The sequence below is a fragment of the Lepidochelys olivacea genome (genome assembly GCF_965140295.1).
Source record: "Lepidochelys olivacea isolate rLepOli2 genome assembly, chromosome: 1".
NCBI classification, from domain to species: domain Eukaryota; kingdom Metazoa; phylum Chordata; order Testudines; family Cheloniidae; genus Lepidochelys; species Lepidochelys olivacea.
The window spans coordinates 230162234-230175743 of record NC_140411.1 but is presented as its reverse complement, the minus strand read 5'-3'; the positions used below and the strand labels follow the sequence as shown (position 1 = coordinate 230175743).

Below are 13510 nucleotides of genomic sequence, written 5' to 3'. Positions count from 1 at the left end.
AAAATTTATTCAATTTAAATAAAATCCAATTAAAATAAAAGATAATCATATTTTATCAACCCTGTTTTTCCTACAAAATATGTTGTTAAATACATTTAATATGTTTAAGAACATAATGTTCTCATTTTTAAAGATGTTTCCTTTCCTGGACTTTGTTCATAGTCACTCCTCCTGGAAGCTTGGTAATGAAGTCTCTTTCCTCAATAAAAAATGTTTTAATTCTATTACATGTGCACACCAGTTTATTACTGTAGGGTTGCCAGTGATGGTAGGTTGCAACTATCTTCTATTTTATTAGAAAAAGGAGCATCTAATCATTTGGGGGGTTTTGTTTGTTTCTTAGGTAGGGGTAGTGTTTTTTTTTTTGTTTTTTTTTGGCAGTGAGTAATAAGTCCCAAAGCTATGTGTACTGAAAAGCTTGTAGAAAATAAGGCAGATTTAATCAATATAGTGCATTAAAATCAGATAAACTAGCTACAGTACTCTGCTATATAGACAAAAAACAATTTGAGTTTAAAAAAAAAAACCATTCGGTATCTTGTAGTATTGTAGACCTTGCTATGTGTTTTAGTTTATAATATTCAGATGGTGATGGAATGTTTAATATTTACTCAGGTATTTGAGACTTATTTTTGACTGTCTATTTAAACTCCTTGCTTATATGTAAGTGGTAAAGGAAGTACATAGAGAACTATATGTTTAGGTCTTGTGTTCAAGATCATATGGTTTCAGCCAATGACTGACTTCTTCATAAAGATATAACTAAAATCCTAGTAGCTATGGACTCTTAGTGTAGTCTTTTCCTGTAATCCGTTCTTAATTTGGAGTTAGGAAATCTGTTTTTCAACATAATTCTTGTTAATGGAAATAATTAACTACAATCCAGGATTGGTGCTCGTATTGGTCCCTGATATTATAAATTAATAGTAATTCACAAATTAATCCTATAATCTTGTACCTTCAGTCAGACTACAGTATTATTGATGTCTAGGTGGTTTAATTTCTTTTTTTTGTTAATAGTCATTTTATGTTTAGGTGGTGGTTCAACATGTACACTTCGATGGACTTGGAAGGACTAAAGATGACATTATCATGTATGAAATTGGTGACCTTTTCAAGGCTAAAAACCTCATTGATGTAAGTATTGTAGTGAGTGGCAGATGCTCTGCAAAACATTCCAGACTTGAAAAATTTACCAAGCCACTTACAGGTACTAGTTAGATGAGTAAACCTATAGGCCAAATGTAGTTTTTTTTTGTTTTTTTTTAAAATTAGGTGATGGGGTATCCCATCAGCCCAGTCTCTTGTCACTTGTGCTACTAGTCTGCAATGTCTTTGTTACCACTGATGATTCCCAAGAAAGGAAAACCCAGTTTGACTTTCAGATCAGGTTAAGTGTGCAGAACTGATTGAAAAATTATTTTGTTCTCTTATAAACAGAGATAACATACACAGAACACCATGATGTTTTTTCAGTCACTTTTCAGAGTGGAATCACGCTTTATTATGTATTTATGTTATGTAGTTGTATTCAGTTCTTTAAAAAGAAAAGACATCAGCTATCATAGTTAGCACTTTGGTGGCATTGTCAGCCGGGATTGAAGTCTGAATCAGTATGGATATTCTCTCACTCTTGAGTAGACGTCTGTCTAGAATAAGGTTGGCCGGACAATGTGGAGAAGTTTTCATTGCTGCTCCCCACCTTTATACTGCTAGAGTTCTTCTGAGGTAATTTCTTTTTTTGGACCAGCTTCTGTTGGTGTAAGAGGCAAGCCTTCAAGTTTACACAGAGCTCTTCTTCAGGTCCTGTAAGCTCGAAAGCTTGTCTCAGTCACTAAGAGAATTAGTCCGCTAGAGACACCAGGTGGTGTTTCTAATATGCTGGGACTGACACTGCTACGTTGTATACAACAGTTCTGCTGATCATTTTCCTTCTATAGAGAAGTTCTTTATATCTAGCTCCTTCTGTAAGTACTCAATACAGTAATTAACACGAGAGGTTTTTACCTACACTTTTGAGTTTAACGTATAGTCAGTTGATAAACATAAGGAATCCAAATGAGATGTTAAGATCTTACCTTGTTAACTCTGATATGGTTCAGAAGGGTTTTTTCCTTTTTTAAAAATGTTTTAAAGAAAATGGATATGCAAGGATGCTTCAGTATTATAAAGTTGGTGATGCAAGTTAACAAAACCAGGAAATTGAGGTGGATGCTTTGTGTTTAACTTCTTGCATTTATGTTCTAATGTGTATAGAAGCCATTCAAAATCTATGAATGACATATGAATCTCTTTGTGCTATTTAGCCATTGTACCAGTGATTCCTTGGTAAGGTGCAATCCAAATTCCTTCTCTCATTCTATAGGTAATGAGAAAATCACATGAAGCTCGTGAACAGTTGCTCCGTCTAGGAATTTTTAGGCAGGTGGAAGTTCTGATTGATACATGTCAAGGTAAGAATTGGATTCTGTTCCTTCTTCTGCCACAGAGTTCCTGTATGATGCCAGGCAAGTCACTTAAACCAGAATCCTCACAGATGGTCATTAATTGTGTGTTCCTCATTTTCTGGCTGCCTATTGTGACACACCTGGGGCCAAATTTGCCAAAGTGTTCAGCATTCACAACTGCAACTGAAATGTGTGGAACAGTGATTTGAACATATAAAGGGCTGTACTCTGAAAAATCAGGCCCTAGATTTTTCAAGTAGGGCATCCAAAATTAGTGAACACTTGACAGTTTTGTCCTTTATCTCTGTACCTCAGTTCTCCAGGTGTAAAATGAAGATATTAATACCACCTAATGTCATGGACAGATTGTGAAGATGAATATATTTATGCTTGAAGTATTCTGATATTATAGTGAGACCACCATAGAAATGCCTATGTGAAAATTAATAATTTTGTATTTAGTGCAGGTTTTGGAAGGTGTGCTTGTGTCCACACATTGAACGAGAGTGCTAATAAGAAATAATGTGCAACTACTTATTCAGTGAATAAGGCACGGGTTCTCTGGAAAAAAAATAGTATGTGATCATGTAATTAAAGGCTGTATCATAATTCATATGCAGAAGGGGGGCTGAATTAAAATTGCACGGGCAATTTCTTAACTGTAGAGTGCTTGATTTTGCAACCTTAACATTCTTTTACCACGGGGGGTGGGCGTGTGTGTGGGTGTGTGGTTTTTGTTTTTTTGTTTTTGTTTTTTTTGGGGGGGGGGTAAACATGTATGCTGTCTGACTTTACTCATCTGATACAGTAGCAGTTTTACATTGTTTTCAGGTATTCTCCTTAACATCATTTCAAAATGTCCAGTAAAGAATTGTATTGTCATTTTTAATATCAACTTTTATTTTGTATTGATCAAATGTGTTAAAATGACCATAGAAAAAAGATCTTTAAATTACCATGTGTCAACATCTTCTGTTTTATAGCTTGTATCTGAGCTACAGAACTGTACATACAAGTTCATCTCTTTAAAATCAGTGTTTTACTTTCATCTTTCAAAGCTAACTTTCATTCATAGTTCTGATAAGGTATCATAAATCGATAATTTAGCCTTTTTTCTATCTGTATACACCATCTAGCTCCTTGAAAGTCTGTATGCTAATGACATCTCTAATTTGAAGGACACTATTGTTTTATCCAACTTCAAACTGTGAAACAGTTTGACAAAAACACTTGCCAGCGGGGAGGAGGAAGCTTTCCCTGGGCAAGCCTCCCACTTACCATCTGATGTTGTGATAGTTAGAATTATTTTTTAAAGTTTCCAAGCCTTAGTTTACCCTAAGACAACTTACCAAGTATGACAGATGCAGAGGTGCCTGCCTTAGATTGCAGACAGCTTGACATGAGAGAGATGTGAACTGTCAAAGGCCAAAATCCTCACCTCTATGGTAGGAAGGAATCTTTCTCTTCTACATTTGTCCCCAAGTTACACTTAAGCAGTAGCTTGCACTGCCACACACATGTGTAATGTGCTAAATGAATCCATTTCTATCTGGATCCACATTTCCAAATCTGTTATATAGCAGTGTGCTGGGAGCTCACATGGAGCTGAGAGCCGTGGTGCACAGATGAGGTGTACATAGCCTATCTGCATGGGATACACACTGGTTCTGCAACAAAAATTTTGCAAGTACATGGTTATAGATAGGGCCCTACCAAATTCATGGCCATGAAAAAAGTGTCACAGACTGTGAAATCTGGTCTCCCGGCCAGCAGCTGCCACTCTCCGGCTTCCCAGCTGTGATGGCATAAAGGTAGCAGTATCTCAACCGCTCCTACAATAACCTTGAGACAGCGCCCTCCAAACTCCTTTTTGGATCAGGACCCGTACAGTTACAACTCTGTGAAATTTGAGATTTAAATGTCTGAAATAATGAAATTTATGATATTTGCCCACTCAACACTAACAGTAAATAAGAGAAATCCAATGACATAATTGTGTCTTTGTTTAATCCTTTAAAGCCAGACTGCAGTTTTCTACCTTTAGTTGAAGGGTTTGTGTTTTACTACAGGGTGTTCTCATCCCATATGAAAGAACTAAAGGTAAAATAAAGTTGTTTAAGAATACTGAGTATTTCTATGTATTTTGAAAATACAATAAGTAGTATTGTCACTAAACTAACTTCTAACCCAAACTAGATAGATTGTAGGATGAAAGGTGTAGGCCTGGAGGTGAAAGGTTAGGATTAGAACCCACTAATGTGCTATTAGTTATTGCTCTAATAAATAGACTCATACAGTTAGATAGCTGGGTGGCGTAAGTGAAATGGTATGGTTGTGTTGGCGTCAATGGACAAATGTCCATATAATACATTTTTTTCACATTTTCAGCGGTTGCCCTCAATCTGTAGCAACCCCTGAAATTAGTTTGGGACGTTGAAAGGGTCCCTTGCTTCTAGCAACCACAGTTGATCACCATTTTAGTTCTGTTGCGGTCAGCATCATGTCCAAGCTTTCCAGCCAGGTCACCTTTCTTTTGGTTACCCTGGAAGGGGAATGTACTGAAATAAGTCCAAATGAAAACCCAAAATCCTAATGGCCACATAGCGGGCCTGTAGTCCTTGTCCCTTTCCAGAGACTTACACCTTCGCAAGAGGGATAGTGTAATAGGAGATGCCAGGCTCATCTTCTTCTCCTCTCGTTCCAGCCCAGGGCCCTTGTAATAAGAAGCAAGGGTCTGTTTTTTATGATCCTTCCCGGATTTCCTGAGCTGTTTCCTACCTTTGCCTGCATGCAGGTGTCTGCTATGGAGCTGCACTCTCCAGTCCTCTCTCCTTGGAGTTTTGTCGACTGTGTAGCTTTTACAAGTCTGTAGCTAAGGTGTTTTCTCAGGGTGTCACTTAGCTTGTCTGGCAGGTACCTTGGAACCCCATCATTCCTGCTCTCCCTTCAGGGTCAGTCTTGGGGTATCAGTCCCCTACTGCTGCTCTGCTGTCTCAGTCCTCTTCCATTGGCTCTGCAGTCCTTCCTTTGTAGGTGCTGCTCAGCTTGGTTCTCCCTAATTGGGGCTAATCCTTAATTAGTTGTGGCCCCCCAGGTGCTCCAGAATGGGCTAATTGGGCTCTCAGATTCCCTGTTAGTCCATTATTTGCCAATGTGGGGCATGTGCCCCGTCATATACATGCTTACTGCTTCTCATCCCAGGATCTCAAGTAAAATACCAACCTTTGAAAAGCATTTTAACTGAGAAGGAAACTGAGGCACATAGAAATCAAGTAGTTTGCCTAAGTTTCCACAGCAAGTCTTTGTGACAGTCTGGCCTCCTGATTCCCATCCTCGTCTCTAACTACTAGTTCACACTACTTTTAAATCAAAACAAAACAAAGTAGTTTCAACAGAGGGGCCAAAGATTGAATAGGCATACAGAATGAACTACCTTTTCACTCCTAGTGGCATCCTCCACAGGTCAGGACTGAGACATGTAGTCAAGGCAGAGTGGAGAAACTTGTGTGCTATACCTGTTCTGTGACTAAATAGAGGAATTCATTTTCTGGTGCTGTCAGTCAGTATTAGAATCTCTCTGAAGTATGAAAAATCTCAGTAATTTGTCTTTTTTTTTTTTTTTAAGTGTACATTTAGTGATATGGTAGAAATAAAAATAATGAATTATCTGAGAATTTTAATGTAGTTGTACGTTTCATGCTTTTGCTGCAATATGTGTTGGTAGGAAGCCTCTGAATTTCCTTCTCTTATCAGAACAGTGCTTCTGTTGAAATGGCCTACTGTTATCAAGAGACTGTTTAATTTGGGAAATATTCTGTTACTGAAAATGGAAGGTCTGTGTGACATAATACATTGTTCCTTAAAGGCATATTGCCTAATTGCTTAGAGCAAAGGCAGATGCCCTTTAACTCAACTGCTCTAAACTGTGATGGTCAAAGACAAGTGGGCCAGAAATTATTTTTATTTTTTAAGAGGGGGGGGAAAAAATGCTTACATTGCATGGTACTTTCCCATGGAGATTGGGAACACTATATTTCCAGTGACTATTTGATACAGCTACCTTCTTCTAAGATAAAATCGGTGTAACTCTGTTTTCATAGGGTAGGTTACCAAATGTATGTTAAACTAGTTCATAACTAAAGGACTGATGCTGAAAAAGCCAAATGTATGACAGAATCAAACTCCTATACGCAAATACTCGGATTCTAATTGAGACTTCTAATTTTGTGAGATTATTTTTCTGTATAACTTAGCCATTCATGAAGATTTGAGTCAACCAATTTTTGATTTCTAAAAGAATGTTTTACAAAAGTTAAGTTGCCTTTTATACAGATATAAAGCAATATTGAACTGATTACTTGTAAGAAATGTATTAAATGTACAGTGCTCACTAATAAATGTATGTGTTTATTTAGGAGATGATGCCCTTCCAAATGGTTTAGATGTTACATTTGAAGTAACAGAACTGAGAAGACTAACTGGAAGCTATAACACTATGGTTGGCAATAATGAAGGCAGTATGGTATGGCTGGTTTTTAAGTGTTGCAAATTTCATTTGTTGTGGCGTAATTTATTTAATTTTTTTTAATCTGAGAATGAATTTCATGCTTATGTGAAGACCTGATCCTCACAAACTTACTTCCACAATATAGCTTTGCCAAAAGACCTTCATCCTGGCCTACGGATGTCCCCATTGTTTTCATTCTGTGGTTGTATTTGGTACATCTGACAGGCTTTCCTCAAGTGAGTGTATTTTTCTTGTGCCCAAATGGGTACTAGGCTGAGATCATAACTCACTTTCACTTGTAATTTATGCCAGTAGCTAGATTTTTAGGATGCTAAGGCCCTGATTCAGGAAAACACTTAAAGATGTGCTTAAGGTGTTGTGTTTTGAATTTAGGCCTAATACACAGTGTCCCTAGCCCAATAATTTGTTTTTTATGGTTTACGAATGAGTCAAATCTGTATTGTAAATATAAAATTCACAAATGTGTTGAATGTTGTTTGAGATGTTTTATGTGCTTAATGTTGAAAAGCATATGAGTAACTTTGTTCTCTGGCAGATCAGTTCATGCTAGGCTTTTCTTGAAGGAGTATGAGGTGTTCGACCACCAAATCACATTTATTTCATTCTTATAGTTTTGAAGACCAATCCCGACTGTTCTGGGCTGAAATCTATAGGACTTTTTAGGGCCTCAAATATTATAGAACATATTTGCATTACATTCACCTTTTATAGTTTAGGTATGATTTAAAGATACATATCAACTTAAATTATAATCTTGTCTGAAAACTATTTACCTACTGGTGTTATAAATCACACAGTTATAACTGAATGAAATGACGGGAAAAAATCTGTTTCGGTTCTAGTGCATTTGACAAAACTCCATTTTCCTTCTTATAGTCAGCTTCCCTTCTGTTTGTTTGCATTTCACACAAAGCAGTGGAGGAGAGGAACATACTAAATAGTAGGAAAATGTGACATGTAAATAGTTCTGTATGGATACAAATTTATATTCGTGGATATAAATCGGTATCTGCGGAACTGCAGCACTGAAAGGAACAGAACATGGGGCTGCCGCTCCCAGGAGCCAGCGCCCTTCGCCGGCAGCAATGCCGACATGGCTGTACCACCCCCAGCCATGCCACATCCCTTCCACGCAGCTGTCTGTCTCTTTTTTTCTCTGGGGGTGGGTGTGCTGCTTGAACACGAGTGCAACCAGGGACAGCTGCCAGTGAGCCTGGTGCCCGTCACAGTGGGCAGGGCTGGGGGTGGTACAACTGACCCCGAGGAGCTGTCGGCATGAGGCGCTTGCTCTTGGGTGTGGCAGCCCCACATCCTGCTCCTTTCACCGCTGCAGTTCCCGGGAGAGCCCTGCGGTTCCGTAGATACTAATTTATATCCACGCAGGGCTCTACTTGTAAACACACAAATTGGCTGTGGGACTAAAATCACTCTTAAGTCTTCTTAAGAATTAGTTAGATTTCAAGCTGATTCTTTCCTCTTAAATTTGTTTGAAATATGTAGAACTAGACATTTCTCCCGATATTCTTTTATATTAGTATTTTATAGTTACTTGGAAAATCCTCTAGGTAGTAATCTTAATCACAAAAATAAACTGTAAGTCTGGTAGGGTTGCCAACTTCCTGTTCGCACAAAATCGAACACCCTTGCCCCACCGCTTCTCTGAGGCCCTGCCTCCCGCTCACTCCGTTCTCCCCCCCCCACCCCCATCGCTTGCTCTCCCCCACCCTCACTGGGCTTGGGTAGGGGGTGAGGGTTCAGGAGGGGGCTCAGGACTGGGGCAGGGGGTTGGGGTGTGGGCTGTGGGAGGGAGTTTGGTTGCAGGAGGGGGTTTTCTACCTGGGGTTAGGGTGCGAGAGGGGCCTTGGGGTGCAGGTTCCGGCTGGGCGGCGCTTACCTCAGGCATCTCCTGGTTGGTGGCATAGCAGGGCTAAGGCAAGCTCCCTGCCTGCCCTGGCTCCGCGCAGCTCCCAGAAGCAGCCAGTATGTCTGGCCCTTAAGCAGAGGGGTCGGGGGGTTCTGCACGCTGTGCGTGCCAGCAGGCACCACCCCCGCAGCTCCCACTGGCCGTAGTTCCCCGCCAGTGGGAGCTACAGAGTCAGCGCTGGGGCAGAGGCAGCGTGCGGAGCCTCCATGGCCACTCTTGTGCCTAGGAGCCGGACATTCCAGCCGCTTCCTGGAGCCGCGCGGAGCTAGGCAGGCACAGAGCCTGCCTTAGCCTTGCTGCACTGCCAACTGGACTTCTAATGGCCCGGTCAGCAGTGCTGACCAGAGCCACCAGAGTCCCTTTTCAACTAAGCGTTCCGGTTGAAAACTGGACACCTGGCAACCTTAAAGTATTGTGGCTCTCGTCTTTACACTTTCCCAACAGCTGTGAGACCAAGGCAAGCTGGATTTGGTACACTGGATCTGTGGATCTCTGGATCGTGCTTTTCAGCAGTTTTGTACTACTAAAAAAAGAGGGACCCTCCTAAACACAGCTCAGTGAAACATAAGTGATGATAGTTCCGGATGAGAAAGTCCTACTTCATTTTCCCAGCCAAAGGAGTGGCACTATCATGAAAAGGGTGCAGCTAGCATACAAGGAGGCGGGTGAAGTTAGCTGTAATACTTGAAATGTAGCAAAATATTTTATTCTAACTTTGACACAGAGGAGGGCATTAGTGTAATGCTTTAGTGATGAAAATTTAACTTTTAAAATTATTATGGGAAATACATTGCCAATTTGTAAAGGCTGTACACTTTGTGGACTTTTTAAACAGAACAAAGGACATTATCAACTCAAATTATAACACGTAAATTGCATGTCTAAAAGCAAATAATATAGTGATGGTTCAAAATTCCAATAAAAACAAATATTTTTAAAGAGTCAAAAATGAAAAGCATATATTACAGTACTAAGAACCAGAAAGTGATACTGGCTATAAACAAAAGTAAATTTGAGGTAATTAATTTTCATTGTCAATGCTGTGAGAAATGCAAAAAAATATGAAGAGCATAAATAGTGATGAGTAAATTGGCTTTTTAAAATGCTTCCATGTCTAATCCCGGACATTAGTACCATAAATACATTTTTCTACAACATATAATTGTTTGCCAGTATCTTATTCTTGCAAAATCAATAGTAGCAAATGTTTTTTTTCCATTTCTCCTAGGTTCTTGGGCTCAAACTCCCTAATCTCTTTGGACGTGCAGAGAAGGTGACCTTCCAGTTTTCCTATGGAACAAAGGAAACTTCATATGGCCTATCATTCTTCAAACCACAGCCTGGAAACTTTGAAAGAAAGTAGGAAACAGACACAATTTCTGAATACGCTAATATTTCTTCATAATAACAGAAATATTTCAAATTGAGATCATTCTCTGAAAACTAACAAAAATGGTGTATTGGCCTCCCGCGTTTTATTTTTCAATGGACCAGGTTTACTTTGTGAAAGTGATGAGTTGTTTGAAGTTAATGAAGTAGTGTTTGCTTATGCCAAGGTGAATTGGGCCCATTATCTTAATTTCCATGTGTAAAGATGTTTTTGTTAATACCAGCACTGTGAAGTCCATTTAGGATCTGAAACTGGGTTCTTTATGGCTAATGCTTAATTACCAGCTTCACATCTTAATTTTTTGCTTCCCATGCTTGTGATGTGATTAGCTGTGAGAGACATGGCAAATTAACTTATAAGAAATACAATGGTAGTCACATTACAGTTTGGTTTTGTTTTGAAATGTTTGCCAGTACATATGTCCAAAATATGATTTCATTAGTAAGATCTCCAAGATGTAAATTTTTCACTGTCATGTATGGAGAACTACTAGAATGCAATTCACAATCTTACTTACTCTGATGCATTGAGCTGTGAAAATTGACCTTCTACTTCAGTGGCTCTCAACCAGGGGTACACATACCCTGGGATTATATAGAGGTTTTCCAGGGTGGTATCAACTCATCTTGATATTTGTCTACTTTTACAGTAGGCTACATAAAAAAAATACTAGCAAAGTCCATACAAACTAAAATGTCATATAGACAATGACTTGTTTGTATTGCTCTATATACTATGTGCTGAAATGTAAGTACAATATTTATATTCTAATTGATTTATTTTACAATTGTATGGTAAAAATGAGAACATAAGCAATTTTTCTGAAATAGTGTGCTGTGACACTTTTTTGTATTTTATGTCTGATTTTTGGAAGCAAGTAGCTTTTAAGTGAGATGAAACTTGGGGTATGCAAGACAAATCACTCGTGAAAGGGGTACAGTAATCTGGAAAGTTTACGAGCCACTGTACTATTTCATGTCTATAACAATGCAACAGCTTCCATCAGTCTCCTGCAAACAGGAGGACCTCTCACTTGAAAGGACAACTTGTTCTAAATGAATGCAGGAACTCCTCACTTAACGTTGTAGTTATGTTCCTGAAAAATGCGACTTTAAGCGAATCCAATTTCCCAATAAGAATTAATGTAAATGGGGGGGTTAGATTCCAGAGAAGTTTTTTACACACACACAGTATAAGTTTTAAACAAACAATTTAATACTGGTACACAGCAATGATGATTGTAAGCTTGGTTGAGGTGAGGAAATCAGAGGGTGGGATATTTCCCAGGGAATACCTTACTGCTAAATGATGAACTAGCCCTCAAGAGTTAACTCGTTAATGTAGCCTCACACTCTACAAGGCAGAAGGAATGAAGGAAGGGGAGACAGCATAGGAGACAGAGACACACACCTGTGTGTGTGAGAGAGATGTGCATTTCCCCTTTAGGTATGCTGATCCCTGTCTTAAGAACACTGCCTTGTTAATTAGATCAGCAAGCTGAGACCTACCTCACCTGCTGCCTCCGGGACTGGTGTTTCCCCCGTGCTCTATGGAAGATGGGGTAAGCGGGGTGCAGGAGCAGGGGGGAGGCAGACACCTTAACATTAGCCCCCCTCTTTTCGCCCCACCCCAAGGCAGAGGGCAGGAGCAGCACAGGGCAGTGCGGGGAGGGACAGCTGAACTGCCAGCAATTGATAGCCTGCTGGGTAGCTGCTGCACAGGGAATTTAGGAGAGCGGGGAGCTGATAGAGGAGCTGCCAGTCCACCCTAGTTCCAAGCCCCCACCAGCTAGTTCTACCGGGCTGCTTTTCTTGCAAGCAGTGGACAAAGCAGGTGGCTGTCAAATGACATTAGAAGGGAGCATTGCACAACTTTAAATGACCGTGTTCCCTCATTGATCAGCAACGGAACAACAAAACAACGTTAACCGGGACAACCTTAAGTGAGGCGTTCCTGTATGTTAGTCACTATTTACTATAGCTTTTTTTGTTTCTAACAAATAAGATTATAAAATGAGCCACAATTCTGTACTCCACTCAGATTTCTTTGATATAGACAGCTGCCTGCTAAAGCCTTAAGGGAAGGTGGGGATGTGAAATTACTAATAAGAGTTGGCTTGAGAGCTAGAGTAACTGACTGTTTCTTTCACTTTTGATAAGTAAATAAAACCGTTAATATCTCTTCTAGTATAGATTGACTACTTAAATCTGTGCTTTTACGATTCGTGCCAATATCAAGGGCCACCTACTCCTCTGTTACGTTAACATCACACAGATGGTTCCCGAAACACATCTTTAGTTTTAAACTTTTACACGTTCTAACAGTTTTGACTTCAAATCACTATGTACTCTTTCTGTTTAGTTTTTCAGTTAACCTGTATAAAGTAACTGGACAGTTCCCGTGGAGCTCCCTTCGTGAGACTGACAGGGGATTATCGACAGAATTTAATGTAAGCACAATAGCACCTCCCTTTGCCTGTTTCACTGCAAGAACTTGTGGAATTGAAACATTGTTTAGATGTACTCAGTTCAAGGCCTACTTGTTTAGTTTTTAGTTTTTTCTGTAGATTTCTAAAATACATGTCACCATGATCATTTTGCCTTAACATGAATGATGACGACAATTCCAAGTAATACTTTTTTCATCCTTTTGATAGATTGTATTACTTGGAATTGAATCTCACTTCACCTGTAGCAAAAACAAATTAAGTCTTTCATCTTACAAAACGGTTAGCACTAAAGATTTCCTCATCTCAGAGAGATGTCTACCTGCTTTCCTAGGGCACTGGATCCGCATAATTCAAAATGTTTCATTTGGGAGAAGATTCAGTAATGTTTGTCCAAACATAAAGAGATGAATTTTCTTGGCTTATAGAATTATATTACTCTGATGGGGAAGAGTGACTGATTTTCCCCCATCCAGTACAGCAACTTAGAAAGAGTAAACGTACCCATCTCCTCCACATAGAAATGAGGCATTAAAAATGAAAATTTGTGAGGAAAATGTTATATTTGTCCCTTGTAACACTTCCTGTATTGTTCAAATGTCTTTATTTGTAGTTTCCCATATGGAAGACCAATCACACACTGAAGTGGGAAGGTGTTTGGAGAGAGCTTGGCTCTCTTGCAAGAACAGCCTCCTTTTCTGTTCGAGAAGAAAGTGGACACTCTCTTAAATCTTCTGTCTCTGTGAGGCTTTTCATATTGTAAATGGTATACGCG

General features: G+C 39.4%; 1 protein-coding gene across 1 annotated transcript in view; it reads left to right on the top strand.

Annotated features, from left to right (window-relative positions):
* The window catches only part of SAMM50 (SAMM50 sorting and assembly machinery component), a 34080-nt gene that overhangs the window by 5185 nt on the left and 15385 nt on the right, over window positions 1-13510 (top strand). The window contains exons 3-8 of the mRNA XM_084620682.1: window positions 1036-1137; window positions 2366-2453; window positions 6863-6969; window positions 10128-10258; window positions 12651-12738; window positions 13349-13477. Of these exons, the coding sequence (XP_084476808.1) occupies window positions 1036-1137; window positions 2366-2453; window positions 6863-6969; window positions 10128-10258; window positions 12651-12738; window positions 13349-13477 (645 nt within the window). The remainder of the gene's footprint in view (window positions 1-1035; window positions 1138-2365; window positions 2454-6862; window positions 6970-10127; window positions 10259-12650; window positions 12739-13348; window positions 13478-13510) is intronic.